We start from the raw sequence: 16,288 nt of genomic DNA on the forward strand, positions 1-16,288 counted from the left end.
CTAGGGATAATTTGGCCAGGCTAATTACCTCATGTTAATTAGATAAAAGTCAAATTACACGAGCAATGCTTGCAAGCCCACCACTTTGGAGGTTTTCAAGTTATTTACCTGGTATCTCTGATTTTGCTGGGAGAAAATGATTTCTTGCTCCCAGGCAAACTAAACCCACAAGTTAGGGCAGTGGCTCCCTCCTGAGCCCTATAAAGGGGAGCCCGAGATCACAGGCTGATGAGTTGCATCTCAGCTAAGGGTTAGCATCTTATTCCAGGTCTCCGGCCTTCCCAGCATGAGCCGCCAATTTGCCTGCAAGTCAGGCGTTGCCACCAACAGGGGCTTCAGTGGCTGCTCTGCTGTGCTTTCAGGAGACAGCTTGTCCTCCTACCAGGCAGGGGGCAAAAGTCTCAGTAGGAGCTTCGGCAGTCGAAGTCTCTACAGCCTGGGGGGCGCTCGGAGTGTCTCTTTCAACGTGGCCAGTGGCAGCGGGCGGGCAGGAAGCTATGGGTTTGGCCGAAGCAGGGCCAGTGGTTTTGCTGGCAGCATGTTTGGCAATGTGGCCCTGGGGCCTGTGTGTCCATCTGTGTGCCCTCCAGGGGGCATCCACCAGGTCACCATCAACAAGAGCCTCCTGGCTCCCCTCAATGTGGAGCTGGACCCTGAGATCCAGAAAGTGCGCTCCCAGGAGCGGGAGCAGATCAAGACCCTCAACAACAAGTTCGCCTCCTTCATCGACAAGGTGGGACTTTCCAGAGAAAGACAAACGTAGAGCCTCTCTTTTCTTCCATTCCTCCTGCTTTGGGGGCTTCCTGTCTGAGGTAGAGGAAGGCAGGACACATTTCCAGGATGCAGACACAGCTGAGGACAGAGCAGGGAGGAACTGGACAAACCTGGACTGAGGGATCAGTGCTGAGGGATCGGGATGGCTAGAGGGGTGGGAGGAGCTAGAGAGCTTAGTCTGGGAGTGTTTCCAGGAGACAAGGAAAGTGGCCTGAGCTGAGAAGGAGAGTGATGGCACGCAAAACTTAGAAGCCAGACAAAAGAGAAGCCGATGACAGCCTAGGATGCCTGGAGTGCCATGAGATCCAGTTCCTCCTCTCACAAGACACAGATCAGCTCAGCCTCTGGTCGGAAGACAGACTCATAGCCTATAATACGCCCAGACTTTAAGGTGAGACACTGAAGTTTCTCAAAAGTAGTCCCTGAACTGGTAGCATCAGCATCACCAGGGCATTCATTAAAAATGCATGTTCTCAGGCCCCACCTCATGCCTACTGAACCACAGACTCGGAGTGGGGCCTGAGAATGTGCATTTCTAACCAGGCCCCAGGGCGATGCTGATGCACACCCGAGTTTGAGAATCACCAAGGAACAAAGGGGTAAGAACATCTTGGGAGGCAGAGACTTCCTGAGCTTTGGGGAACATGGGAAGTTCACCAGGGGTGACAGTGAGGTAGGATGGTAAAGCCTGAGAAGGAGTTTGTCAGATGGAGGTGGGAAAAGGCGACCCAGGGAGAGGAAGCAGCATGAAGGACTTGTCTGGAGCGTGGAAACACCTTGGGTTTGTGTGGATGCTGGATGAATGGTGGAAGAGGAGCTGGGCACATTGTGAAGAGCACAAGAAGGAATTTGGATTTGCCCCTGTAGGTGGTGTGGAACCATATGAGGGTTTTAAGCAAGGGGATGATATGCTATTCATAGGCTGTCACTTGAGAATGCTAGCTCTCCCCTGGGAAAATGCTCTGAGATCATAGAGCGTTGGACATGAAAGCAACATAAGAGGACCAGAGACCGCAGATCAGCTGAGCACCAGCCTCTGGCTAGGCTGGGAGAGGCCATGGCTGAGGGGAAAGAGTGGGCAGAGCACAAGCCAGGCCACTGAGCCCCAAGCAGAGCCCCCCAAGGTGTGAAGGCCAGTACTAGCCAGTTTGTTTGCATGTTTAAGGACTTGCCTTAGAGAGCTGGCCCAGGCTGACCACTCATATTAATCCAGGCAGGTTTAGACAGGTGCAGAGGAGACAGATCTTGACTAGAGGGAAACAAAGATGTTGAGACCCCTCCTGATCTTAGGGGCTGCTCCCAGAAAGAAAACCGCAGTCAGACAAAGAGTCTGGGTAAGGAGGGGCATGAGCGGCATTTTCTAAGGGCTGAGGCTTACCCTTTAAGCTAATGCAGCATGAAAGAACACAGCTACCATCCAGAGAAGGAAACTCCACAGCTTCTCCCCATAACTGTCTGGTGATCTGGGTTCCAAGGTACGGTTCCTGGAGCAGCAGAACCAGGTGCTAGAGACCAAGTGGGAGCTGCTGCAGCAGCTAGACCTGAACAGCTGCAAGAACAACCTGGAGCCCATCCTTGAGGGCTACATCAGCACCCTGCGGAAGCAGCTGGAGACGCTGTCCGGGGACAGGGTGAGGCTGGACTCGGAGCTGAGGAACATGAGGGACGTGGTGGAGGACTACAAGATGAGGTGAGCAGAGACACTGCGTCCAGACTGACCTGCCTCCTAGGGCTGGTTTTCTCAGCAGGCCCTGGGACATTTGTCTCTGGCCTCAGGAGAACTGAGCTCATGTGAAAGTGACCCATCCTCAGCTCTTCTGCCTGGGCAAGATGAGAGCCTTCTCTGGGCAGCCAGGGGGGCTGGACAGTGGACATCCAGGCTCTTGGGCAGTGGCAGGGCTCTCCTGGCAGGTGGCCACCTCCTTGGCACACTCCCCACTCAAGAGAGCTTAAGCGTGTATACCCCATAGCCTCTTAGTTCCTAAGCTCGCTCACTTTGCCCCTAAGTTCCAAGGAAAACCCTCAGCAGGGAGCTGGAATTTCTGTTGGGCTTCCACTCTCATTTCCCTCAGGTCTTAGACATTTGGGCCATGCTCCTTTTTCCTTTCTCAGGGGACATTTCTGTCTTCTTTAGAGTCATGCTTAGTGGTGGGGTAGAGTTATTGGTAAGGGTGTCAGGCAGCTAGATGACACAGGAATCATGGCTGAGAGGGGCAGCAACATGTTCCTGTGATTTAGACATTAAGTGGCAGGAAGAAGGACCTACTTACTCAAGGCAGCAGAGGAAATCCAGACCCGAAATTATCTGGTCACATGGCCCGGGAGGGGGTTGCTTCAAACCCTGCCCACAAGGCTGAACAAACAGTCTTAGTGAGTTGAACAGATTTGTATAGATGTAGAAATACTTATTAAAGATACATAACATAGGCATCTCTTTTATTTTTTCACAATGAGAGCACACACACACAAGGCTCTACTCACTATGACACTTTTCCTGCAGATACGAGGAGGAAGTAAACAAGCGGACAACTGCTGAGAATGAGTTTGTGGTGCTTAAGAAGGTGAGGAAGGGGTGCGTGTCCCTCAGTCACCCAGGGAGTGGAGTGTGGAGGGTGAGGGGAGGTGACATCATAGGAGACTGAGGTCCCTATAGAAGGGCCTAGAGTTAATGTGACAGAGAAGATGGAGGAATTTGTTGCTTGGGACACCTTGATATTTATCTAGAGCATATCGCTTTATCAGTCTCTATGTTGTGTGTCGACGGGCAGGAGCCCAGGTCATGCCCACTTTGGCTCGGGGAACAGGTCATATACTTTAAGAGAGGCTATAGATTTACCTTCCAACTCTGTCTGTCTCTGGTAAATCGCCATGGCTGCCCTCAGCTCTGACTGCTGAATGACCGACTGGGCAGGTGGTGGGGGCTGAATAGGGCTCTCTCCCATACCTTCTTGTTGAAAAATAAAGTCAGTAAAAAGATCCTATTTTGGGACAGTGCAGAAAGAGTTCCAGAGGTATGAGGAACTTATTTAAAGTATCTCAATGAGTCCTGGGTGGAGGTCAGGTTTTTTGCCTCTGGTCTTGACTCTATTCCCTGAAGTAGCTAGCTACAAAGTTGGTTCTGGGGTGCCAGTTCCCAGGAGAATCCTGTCTGTGGTTGAACAAGGGCAATGTCAGGGGGTCTCTGGATTCCCTTAGGATGTGGATTCGGCTTACATGAATAAGGTGGAGCTGCAAGCCAAGGTGGACGCCCTGGATGGAGAGATCAAGTTCTTCAAGTGTCTGTATGAGGGGGTAAGGCTCTCCCAGCTCCATCCCCAGCTCTGGAAGGACAGATATGTGAATGAGCAGTTACTTACTCATCAGTAACTTTAAGAGCCCAGGGATCTCCAGCATTTGGATGCTAGGAGCATTGTAGATCAAAGGCGACAGTGACATCTATCCTGGTGCCTCCAAATGATGTCTGCCATCAGCCTCAGCCTGGCCTTCAGATGTTCTGCTGTCATATCCTTTAGGAAGCCATAGGTTCTCAGGGGCTTCCTATTGAACTTCAGCAGAGCTCATTCTCATTTCTGCCTATTTTCTCTCTGCCACTGGGAGTATCTCCTTCAGTCTTGGGAAGGAATCCCCAGGGATGGAGGTAGGGCATCCTCAAACCCTCTACTGCCTCCATGACAATCCGGCTTCAAGTTTCAGCCTGTTAGTCAAGCATCTATGGGTTCCCAAGTCCTTAGCATTCCTTACGTGGTGGCCAGGCTGTTTCCTCCTACTTTCTTCACTCCTGATGCAGCTCAGGTGACCTGGGCTACATCAAATCCACTCAGCAGTGTTAGGTGTGGTGTTGAAACCTCTGGGATGGTGAGCTCTATTCTTATAAACTTTGGGGGATATAGCTTGCCTATATTTTGGAGGGTTGGGGGCTCCCCTGCTGGGACAGGACTATCATCTTGGCACCTTCCTCTACTAACAAAAGGCATTTCATGCTTCCTTGTTTCCCATGCAGGAGATTGCTCAGATCCAGTCCCACATTAGTGACACATCTGTCATCCTGTCCATGGACAACAACCGGAGCCTGGACCTGGACAGCATCATCACTGAGGTCCGGGCCCAGTATGAAGATATTGCCCTGAAGAGCAAGGCCGAAGCCGAGGCCCTGTACCAGACTAAGGTAGGCTGTACATCCCCTTGAGTCATGTGTTCTGAGGCCTCTGGTTCAGTCCCATGACCCACAATGGCCCACATGCTGGCTGGCAGCTCAGCACTGTCCCAGCACTCTTTAGGATCCACCTAGACCATGGCAGCCATGGGAGGACACACACAGCTGAGTGCAAATGAATGCTTGGAGAGGTTAGGGAACTAGGATCAGGTGAGACAGGTCAGGAACAACTTCTAGAGGCAGAGTTTTGAGCTGAGTCTGGGAAGGTAGGAAACATGGGTAGTTAGAATCTTAACTCCCTCATTAATTACAATGAATTAGGGAGTCTCTTCGGTGTGATCTGAGATCAGGTAACTCCTACCTTTTCATTCAAGACCAACTCCAAAAATAAAAGGGGAATTTGAGTCCCTTAATTTTTAACTCCTTTAATGGGTTGTGGGTGGAGAGATGATTCTTTAGATAATATGGTTTCTCACATCTAGATGACAATTTCCTAATTGTTCTTCCTGTTTATCAGGCTACTTCTCAAGGGAAATCCACACCCTTGAGACCTTATCTTGTCCATCCCCCTGCCTCCTTGACACTCTAGACAGAAAGACTTTGCCTGCAGGGGTGGGAGATGGGAGGCTTTCAAAACCTAGAAGACAACACAGGCCAGGGTTTCTTGACAAATGTTCCAGCTCAGGTCCCCAGTCCCCAAATCCCTCCACATTACTGCTGTAAGCTACGGCTGTGTGGCCTAATCACTCTGGATTGTCAGTAGCCAGTGTTTAACCTCAGTCTCCTTCCAGAAGAATTAGGCAGATCTGTACAGACATGATTTAGGGATCATTTGCTTTTTGGGGTTATCTACACCTGCACTTTCCCAGTTAGGGGTAAGCACTCGTTGAACAAAATTTTATTAGTGTAGCAACACTGTTATGAGGGCCTACTATAATTATTCCCCTTTTGAAGATGAAGAAGCCAGGGCTCAGAGAGTTTAATTAACTTGCCAAGGTCATTTAGTTGGTAAGTGATGGAGCTGGACTTGAATCTACATGACCGACTGCCAATTCCATGGCAGTTAGACAGAAAATCAGGAGGTAACTCTGCTTGAAAAGCATTTATGATAAGGGCTTGGGGTGGGTATAGAGCTGACTGGCAGGAGTTTGCTTCCCCATTTGTCTCAGGAGACTGTTTGGTGTCAGAACTGGGGAATCAGTGCCTCCATCCCAGTTAGTGTGTGAGGAGGGCCGTCGTGCTCACACAGCCTTGCAGAGAAGCAAGAGAAGGCCACTTGTCCTGCCCCAGCATTTATTGTCTCAAGGTTAGTACCAAAGGAAAAATACAGGAGCATAGAGAGAAGCACCCTCCGCCTGGGGACCTGCATCTTTAAAAGGAATCCTGAATCTAAGACTATGCTGGGATCATCCATGAGATGACTGGCAAGGCCAAGCACCCAGACAGCAGAGCACAGCCACCAGAATCCTGAATGTCACCTATTTTTGTGTTCCCCTTAAGCTGAATTCTGAGGTAGAAACGGACTATTCTCTGTTGACTATTCAATGGATGACATCAAAGACAGGAATAATCCCAAACTAGTAGATGACACAAAATTCATGAGTAGTGCTGTAGGGGTGTAGCTGAATCTATCTCCACCACATACACTTAAAATATCCCTCCATGCTCAACATGACTGCTGGGAGTCTGGGGTCAAGCTGAGCTGTGAAGGGAAGGAAGTCACAGAAAATACAGATGGGCAGCTCATCAGCTCCCTCTTTGGTTTGTTCATTCATTCATTAGAATTTTTTTTTTTCTGTGTCTGTTGTATTTATTGATTATGTAAGTTAAGTTGATTAGGATAACATTGGTTAATAACATTATATAAGTTTCAAGTATACAATTCTATAATACATCATCTGTTTATTGCATTGTGTGTTCACCACCCAAGTTTAATCTCTTTCCATCACCATGTATTTGTTTCTCTTTACTCTCATCATACTCCCCTCCCCCTCCTTCCCCTCTGGTATCCACTATACTATTGTACGTGTCTATGAGTTTGTTTGTTTTGTTTTGTTTGTTTGTTTGTTACTTTCTCTTTTATATCCCACAAATGAGTGAAGTCATTTGGTTCTTATCCTTTTCTGTCTCATCAGACCTCTTCTGAGCACCAGCCGGCTACTATCCTAGGTAGTGGGAATTCAGGAATAAAAAAAAGTCCCTGCCATCCAATCATTCTGAGTCTGATTGGAAAGACATAGAAACATGTGATCACAGTACACTGTGGGGAGACCTATGGAATGGTGTGCAAGGGACTATGGTTACAGAAGTGCACTGCACCAGGGCATCAGGGAAAGCCTCCTAGAGGAAGTGGCTCTGCACTGGCTGAGTTGGAGTCAGCTAGGGAACAGAGGAGGATGGATGGGGAAGGATTTTCCAGGTGGAGGGAGAGGGTCATGCAAAGACTCAGATACTTGAGAGCACATGGGACATTTAGGGAACATGGAACTGTTTGGCACAGGTGGAGAGCCAGGTAGGTGATGGGCAGGGGCAATGAGAAATGAATCTGGAGAGGCTGGTGGATGCCAAATCTAAAAGCACCTTGATGCCATATTAGGAGTTTGAATTTGATCTTGACTTTAAAGGACTATGGGCAGAGGAGTACCCTAGTTGGAGTTGTGTGTTATAAAGTTGCAGTGTGTAGAGTATGAGACTTTTAACAGTCCTTGTGGTCAAATCTAACCATCAGTGAGATCAACTGTGCTTAAGGCGAATAAATAAGTCCAATGAACAGATGGTTTAGTGGGAGGCTATTGATAGGCTTTAGTAAAGTTGGGGACCTCTACCCACCTCAACCATACTCCCTAGGCAAAGGTGTGGTGTGCTAGGCTGAGGTCAGCCAGGCCCTAAGTCGAGGTCCTTCCTTGGCCCTTCTCCCCCTAGTTCCAGGAGCTCCAGTTGGCTGCAGGTCGGCATGGGGATGACCTCAAAAACACCAAGAATGAGATATCAGAGCTGATCCGCCTCATCCAAAGGCTGCGCTCAGAGATTGAGAGTGTGAAGAAGCAGGTGAAGGGGCTTTGGGGGTTCCTGGCTCACTCCCAAGGGAGGGGTGAACTGCCCATCACACATTCTCCTCCATGGTCCTTCTTCTTCTCTTGGCCCTCCATCCCAGAACCTTCTTCAAACGGAGCCACTGCTCTCACATCCTTCACACTTAGCTCCCTCTGAAATCTGGAACAATTGGAAGGGTCTTTTCAGAAAGCCAAGTGCCTGAGGATAACACCTCTCCCAGTCCCAGGTTGACAGGACGTTGTTTCCAGGGGTGTGGCTTTGCTCTGGGAAGTGGAGCAGGACATGGGGGCTGAAGTGATGCTCAGGGTGCCTTAGAACTCAGGGGGATGCTACCTCCTGGCCCTCAGTGCTCCAACCTGGAGACAGCCATTGCCGATGCTGAGCAGCGGGGCGACTGTGCCCTGAAGGATGCCAGGGCCAAGCTGGATGAGCTGGAGGCTGCCCTGCACCAGGCCAAGGAGGAGCTGGCCCGGATGCTGCGTGAGTACCAGGAGCTGATGAGCACAAAGCTGGCCCTGGACGTGGAGATCGCCACCTACCGCAAGCTGCTGGAGGGCGAGGAGTGCCGGTAGGTGATGGGAGGGGTCTTAGAATGCTAGAGCTGGAAGAACTTTTCGAATGCTCTGACTCGTTTTCCCGAGTATGGGGAGCAGGCTGCTGGAGGAGCCGAAGGTGCTTTTCATGTCACCCACAAATAGCCATAAACAGCATATAGTGAGACATAAATTTCCTTTATGGTTCTTCTCCTTCCAGTCTTCAGACTATAGCAGAGAAAGTCTCTGGGGAGACAACAATATCTAGTAAAAAAAAATTAAAAAAATTTATTTTATTAGTTTCAAGTATAGAGTACATTGGTTAGACATTTATATAGTTTATAAAATGATTCCCCAATTACTCTTTCTCTCCTCTGGCTCTTCACCTAGCCAATATATTACTGCTAACTATTCCCTATGCCATGATCCTCATCCCCATGACCATCTAGCAACTATTAATTTGTACTTCTTTAACCCTTCACCCCATTCTCCCAGCCTCCCAACCCCCTTCCCCTCTGGCCATCACCAGATTGCCTTCTATATTTATGAGTCTATTTTTGATTAGTTTGTTCTTTTTGTTCCTTAGATTCCGCATATAAGTGAAATCATATGGTATTTTCAATTGTTTTATTTTCATTATATTTCTTTTTATTGTTGTTGTCTTTTTCTTTTGTCACATTGTATTGTTTTTCTATTTACCCTGATATATTAAACTTCCTTTTAATAGATATGCATTTTTTGTTATGAAAGTCAGAGACAATGAAAAATACTAACTGTATGAGTTGTACATGATCATAGCAACACATGGGAGGGTGGTCCATAAAGTACTGACATTTGAAAAACCCTGTTCTAACCTAGCACCACTTTGTATGTGAGACCCAGAAGGGAGACATTATTGCTCCTAAAATCACACAGTTACACTAGCAGCAACTCTTAATACTCATATTTCTACAAGTGTACTTATTCCGGTGGTAACCTCTCAGGAATGAAGAACCGGGCTAAGGACTCAACAGGAGGGTCCCGGGAGGTGGTGTTGCTACTGGGGTGCCAAGGTGGCAAGTTCACACATCTCTGAAGTGGGGAGAGTGAACTGAGGAGAAATGAGGAGGTGCTTGGAGATGCACAGGTGCAGTTTAGGCCTCCTGGACGTGTGCCAGTCTGGCTGACTTCAGGCTGTGGTGAGGGTAGCTCGGATTCCGTGTGATGGAGATTCACCTGTGCTTTTCTCTCCATGCAGGATGTCTGGAGAATACACCAACTCTGTGAGCATTTGTGAGTATTTCACACCTCTGAGGGGATATTTTTAGTCTATTAACAAACACAAGGTAAGCGGGTACCTGCCACCAGGACCCCCATGGGACAGCCTGGGCTCTGCCTGGTAGAGCTCTGTTGTCATAACTGGCTCCCTTGTTGAGACCTGCTGCCTCTTCTCTCGTGGAGTCAGCTCCCCACCACGTGCTGACATTTCACATTGGCCCTTTCCCTTGAAATCTCTCCCATGCTGGGATGAAACTCTCAGCTCCACCCTCTTCTGTCACTCCCACCTGGCATTCCCCCAGGAGGGAAGCTGTGAGCAGGAAGAACCGCACCTGCTGCTCATTGAGAGTAGGGACCAGCACAGACGCTGTGGTGCGTGACCGGTTTTAACTCTGGCCCCACGCGGCATGGCTCAGCTCCGTTTGTCTGAGACAGGCGTGCAAAAACTCTAAATCAACTGATCAGGAAATTGTTTGAAAAAAGTTAAGGATATGTTCTAAAGTTAAATGCAAGACTTGTTGGCGTACGCGATGTGTGAGTATCATCTGTTCTTTAAGGGAATCCTTGGTACTCCCGTTCATTCAAAGAATGAGAAGGTGCTTGATTTAGGGGTCCCCTGGGATCTGGGCTGTTTTTCCTGGTGCTTGAGCTGTTCAAGCTTTGAGTGTGTGTCACTAAATTCAAGTCCATGGTTGGTGTGAAGTGTCTGCTTAAGAAGGAGACATTTAAGTTACTTGGGGTTGGGGGGTTGGAAAGGACTTAGGACCACCCCTGTCCTGGAACACACACTTATCATTCCTCCCTCCATCCTCCACAGCTGTCATCAGTAGCTCCACAGCTGGGACTGCGGGCACAGGACCCGGCTTTGGGTTCAGCGGTACCGGCACCTATGGCTATCGGCCCAGCTCTGTGGGCTATGGCATGCTATCTGGAGGCTGTGTCACCGGCAGTGGGAACTGCAGCCCTCGTGGGGAGGCCAAAACCAGGCTGGGGAGTACAAGTGAATTCAAGGATCTCCCAGGGAAGACCTCAGCTCTGAGCTCACCTGCGAAGAAAACCACACGATAAGTTTTAAACAGCTGTCCGCCTTGCCCTGGTCTCCTCTGGAAAGTCCCTTCTCCAGGAAATTCCTCTGTCACATTTATCATAGTCTCCTTGCTTTTCTTTGCCATGGACATCTCCTCTCTCCCATCTCTCTGACTTAGTGTTTCTTAATGTAAAATCAGTATTCTAGCCCATTCTTCTGCTTCCATAGTAAGAGACCTCATAACTCAGCCTCCCCTTCCTGAAGCCTTGCCAAAGGTGAAGATTTGACCCTTTCGCTGGCCTGCATGCCTTCTTGCAGAGGAAGGTTTGCTCTCAAGGGTAACCCCAGTCCTCCTGCTGCGCTTTCCATGTCCTGATTAGGGAGTTATTAGGCATGTTCTCTATGGGTACATGAGCTTATAAGCCCACTGATAGACCTGTAAGAACTTCTCCTGTTAGAGCAACACCAGCTCAGGTGAAACACCTGGTTATCGTTGTACCTCCCATGGTTCCTGCAGACTATATAGCTGGGAGCATCCCTGCAAGCTGGTCCTATCAGTGAAGGGATTTGTGCTCTCAATATGTGAGTTCTTGTCCTTGTTCAGGCCCCACCTCCCTGCTTCCTGCATCTCACCAGTAAACTTGTAAAAGTCATGCAGGATCAGGCTGCTTCTATCTTCCAAGCGAATCTTCATCTCAGGCCACATCTCCTCTATATGTGGAGGTCAGTGACCTGGAACCTGGGCATCCAAGGTGCTGTGTGTTCCATAGAGCCCCAAAGTATATTTAGATCTGAATGAAAGAGATCCTTGCACAATTGCTGGATCCCACCTTCACCTCCAATGAATTTTGTGATACTCAGTGTTCATCCCCAGCAGATGCATCTTCTAAGTCATGCTTTTCTCAGGCCAATGCTCTGGTGAATGGCTGATCTTTAAGAACATTCAGATTGTCAGCAGGGTGAGAGAGCCAACGCTTGTCTTGTGGCAAGATTTAAAATGGGTCAAGAGGCAGCAGAAGGCAATTCCAGAAAGCCTGGAGCTTGAGTTATGGTTGTTCCCTGTTCTCTGGGGAAAGGTGAAAGGTAGATTCTCTTTTAAGTAGTGACCATGTTCTCTTGGTCTTTGGTGAAGTTTCACTGGGTTGAGTATGGATGTGAATATATATGTGTATGAGTTGTGTTTAAGCATGGAGCCATCTCTGTTACACATACTACTCAGCTTCCAAACAGTCTGTGCTGAGAGATTTCTCATAAGTCCCCAGGCCATGACGATGCTGTCAGAATGCAAAAAATTTCAAAGAGCAAGTGAGAGGCTGGCACACATTCAGATTGGGGCTCACAGGGGCATCTGTGGGTCCAGAGAGAGTCCTGGAGTTCAAGTCAATAGCTTTGAATTCAGATTCAGACTGCAACTAACTGGGGATCATGAGCACAGCTTTCAACCCTTTTGACCTTCATCTCTTTAGCTATTAAATAGACAGAATACTACCCTTGGATTGTTGTTATGCTGAAATGAGACAACATGAAGATGTCTTGTGCAATGCCTGGTCAAAGTTCATACTTAATAAAGATTAGCGGAAACAGAATCTTGTCCTCAGTCTTTTTGGTTCAAAAGCTTGACTTCATTAGCTCGCTGAAAGAGGTATTTAGCTGCTGGCAAAGCAATTCAGAAAATCCAAACTCTAAAGAGATCATCCTATAACTTGTATGCAAATTTATTTATTACCCAAAGAAGACTGGCTGGCAGAATAACTACTCTTGAGAAATACACTCTTGGGGTCAGTGAAAAAATTGTGGTCGGTTCGATGACCATTATTATCATTATTTTATCATGTGCTTGGCACGCATTAGTGCTCGAGGTACACTGATGTATAAACCTCATCTATGTCCTTAATGAAAACATAACCATGAAAATGTAACTGCCACACGGTGAGATACTGGCAACAAAAGAAGATACCGAGGCAACACAGAAGAGAATGGGGAGCTTCAGGGAGGTTCTGGAAGGCTGACAGAGGAGATAAATAGGCAGAGTTTTCCGAGGATGGAGTTGACCAGGTCGACAAGAGGAAAGAATGAACATTGTAGCCAGAGGCACTAGCATGGTGACAATAAGTCACAACTGCTGTGGTGTGAGGTGGAAGGCCAAGGAGTTTCAGTGGGTGGAGAAGGAGGGCGCAGTGGTACCTGGAGCTGGGGAGGCAGGCTGCAGCCACATCAGAGAGATCTTTTCAAGTCTGCTAAGGAGCTGGGATTTTATGCTACAGAGCTCGTGGGAGAGGCTAATACCTTGGGCATCACACGGACCCAGGTTTGATTTCTTTTTTGTCACTTTGTGACTTAGGCAAGATACTTCTGCTCCTTAAGCCTCAGTTTCCTCATCTGTGAAAAGGGGTTATTAATAGTAGTTCCTCATACAGTTTTCATGAGAAATACATTTCATGAAAGAATGTATGAGAATTATTTAATTCAATGACTGGCACATAGTATGTGCTCAATAAATGGTTACTATTAAACCATTGTTACTATTATCACTCTTAGTATTACTAGGATAGACTATTCTTTCAAGGTGCTAAGTAAGAAGGGAAGTAGAAGAGGTCTAATAATGATTAAAAGATTATTTGATGAACACGATCTAAGGATAAAGAGCACTGGCTTTTAAGAGACATTTCTATTGCATGTTCGAATTCAGTTAATTAACACTGACGGCCTCAATGGACAAACCCTGAAATCTCAACGACTTAACACAAAAAAGGTTTTTTCACTCACAGTCCAAGACAGGTTGGGGCCGCTCTCCTACAGGGTTCTCCAAGTTGGTGTCTCTTCTATCTAGTAGCCCTGTCACATGGCACACTTGGCCTTCAAGGTTACTGGGACAGGGGAAAAGAGATACCGAGGAGGCACGTGGACTGTTAACTGCCTTACCCTAGAAGTGACACACTTCAATATCACTCACGTTTAATTGGCCAACATGGCCCCAAGACCCCATTGAATCCCAAAGGAGGCTGAGAACCGAGGAGGAGAGTGAGGACACTTGGTGAGCACTGGCATTCTTTGGCACAACCTTCCTCAGTGTAGATACCGACATCGGTCACCAACTGGAGAATTCTTTGGCCCTTGAGCAGTGCTGGGATGATGCTGGGGTGATGCTGGCACATGCTCTCTAATCCAGGCAAATACCTTCCCTTTGGTTCTGGCAGTGTAACCTTGGGCATATTGCCATAAATCAGATCAGGCTGCATAGTCTATTTATTATACTTAGATCTCCTTTACATTTTTAGGCGATGTTGTAGGTATGTTTGAATTTTGGAAGTTCAAAGTTGATTTAATGGTGAAATGGAGATAACTTGTTCAGTGCTTCTTATAGTATATTCCTTGAAATCCTGGTTCCTATAAAATATTTGCTTAAAGAGAGGGCTCTATGGTCCAAAAAAAGGTTTGGAATGCACCGAGTTTTTTGTTTTTGTTTTTTGACATAAACAGTACTTATTTTTGATACTAGATCAGCCTTCTTCCCCCTTTTTCTCTAGTTTTTTAAAAAATAATTCACTTATAAATATATTATATGCTCATATTAGAAAATTAAACAATATTAAAAAGTAGAAAAAATAAACTTTATTGATAATCCCACTTCCCAGTCACTGTGTGTGGGAAACACTGAGTAGGGCATCACTCTTTGGTGCAGCGGAAGTAGCAGTAAGCATATTAATGGATCTAAAAGGTCTTGCAATAAGTTGCCTGCCTAAACTTTTTTTTTTAGATCTATCGTGGAGTCTATCCCCACACATTTTTCCTACAGGACACACAATAATTTCCCAAGAACTAGTGTTCCAGGGCAAACAAGACCCAGTGTAATCGGCGACATATTTGCAAATCCTTGCGTGGAGTGGTCTCCTTTATCTTATGTTGCCAGACTCTGGTGACAGAGGGTGATGTCGCTGCCCGGGTCTACCAATCTAGGAGTTGCTTTCACACAGAACTAATGGCCGGGATGGTCACAGGGCCCGAGGTGACACAGTAAGCTACAGTCAAAGGCAGGTGCAACGAGAACCTCTCCTCCCAGGCCTCAGCCACCTTTGATCTGCCCACATGCCCACACATCTGATGCCTCTAAACCTGGCTGTGTCACTTCTGTCTCTGAATAATCTGTGAGAAAGGTGAGCCCTGGGGTTGAGGAATCCTGATTCATCCAGCCAGTCAACCCCTTACGAGAAGATAAGAAAGGGTCAACTTAGCTGTTCCCTAACCCTGGGCAGAAGTGGTGTGGTCCCAGATGAATGGGTGTCTCAGCTTCTTAGAAAGTTTCCAGAAAAAAGGAGACTTTAGAGGCTCCCTTTGACAGCCAATCCTATGTAAGTTTCTCCTGTATCAATTTAAATCCTCTTCTTACTTTTTTTTTATTATCAATGACCAGAATTAATAAATACTTTCTTGTGCTGTGCTCGTGGAAGAAAAGCTGGCTAAAATTATGGGGTGAGAGGAGAAATCTCATGAAGTAGTGGAAAGCATAACCTTGAGTTTCTTGAAGGGTCTGCTGGTCACCCAGCCATACTGACATAGCCTCTTTCCTCTTTACAGGAATGGACTATAATATCTCTCTTAGGCAGCACAGAGAGCCCACACTATTCCCCACACAGGACATCCCAGACTCCTCTACCTGTTCATTTGTGGCTGACGCCATCTCTATCACTCACCAATGCCCCCACAGAGTTGTTCCCCATGGGGTAAACACCTTGGTTGTTATTATGCTTTGTGATTGGCTCATTGGAGGCTGTGTCAGCCAATTACCCCAGGTACCATCTTGTCACCCCATGAGGGCCCCAAGGGGAGCCCAGTCTCCAGGGTATATCAGAGGTCACAGCAATGAACCTCGTTGTATGTAGCAGTCTGTTTCACATTTATCCCGAATGTCCCTGGTACTAAGGCCTGGGATGAGCAAGGGGTTAATCCAGAGGGACCTGTCAATCTGATGGCGGGAAATAGGACATATACCTAGTACTCATGCTGAGGAGTAAGAGTGATGAAACAGAACCCCGCCTGGGTGCCAGAGGAGCACTATGGGAAGGGGTCATTTCTAAGAGAATAAAAGAATAGAAGGCAACTTAAGTTGGAGGAAAGAAAATTGGGTTGGATCGAAGAAAGCTAACACAGAATGAAGTTCTAGAGTGACATACGATGAAGTTCTAGAATCTGGTTCTTAGTTTCAGACTTTTTCTCAGCCTTTCTTGACCTGTTTCTAATAGTTGGTCACATATTGATCCAGAATCAGTGACAGCAGGTCAGTAAATGTCCCAATTGGAGGTTCCTTGGATTAAATAAATGATGCTCTTCCACTATTCAAGAAATAAAACAAAACTAAAAACTAAAAAAAAAAAAAAACCTCAGGAAAGACCACCGTCCTAAAGTTTTCCCCTGCCATCTCCACAGGCCTTCTTTTTCTTGCCTGCCCAGCTATTATCTCCCTGCTCTTATTCCAGAAATGCTTTTCTGGAG

General features: G+C 47.2%; 1 protein-coding gene across 1 annotated transcript; it reads left to right on the plus strand.

Annotated features, from left to right (window-relative positions):
• The first annotated feature begins 259 nt into the window (after positions 1–259).
• Positions 260–10,839, plus strand: LOC102880710 (keratin, type II cytoskeletal 73). Its single transcript, XM_006904558.1, has 9 exons — positions 260–733; positions 2,250–2,464; positions 3,275–3,335; positions 3,970–4,065; positions 4,775–4,939; positions 7,850–7,975; positions 8,329–8,549; positions 9,752–9,786; positions 10,589–10,839. Exons 1-9 carry the CDS (start codon positions 287–289, stop codon positions 10,837–10,839), a joined length of 1,617 nt encoding a protein of 538 aa, XP_006904620.1. The 5' UTR covers positions 260–286.
• The last annotated feature ends 5,449 nt before the right edge of the window (positions 10,840–16,288 follow it).

This window comes from Pteropus alecto, unplaced genomic scaffold (assembly GCF_000325575.1).
Source record: "Pteropus alecto unplaced genomic scaffold, ASM32557v1 scaffold220, whole genome shotgun sequence".
NCBI classification, from domain to species: Eukaryota; Metazoa; Chordata; class Mammalia; order Chiroptera; family Pteropodidae; genus Pteropus; species Pteropus alecto.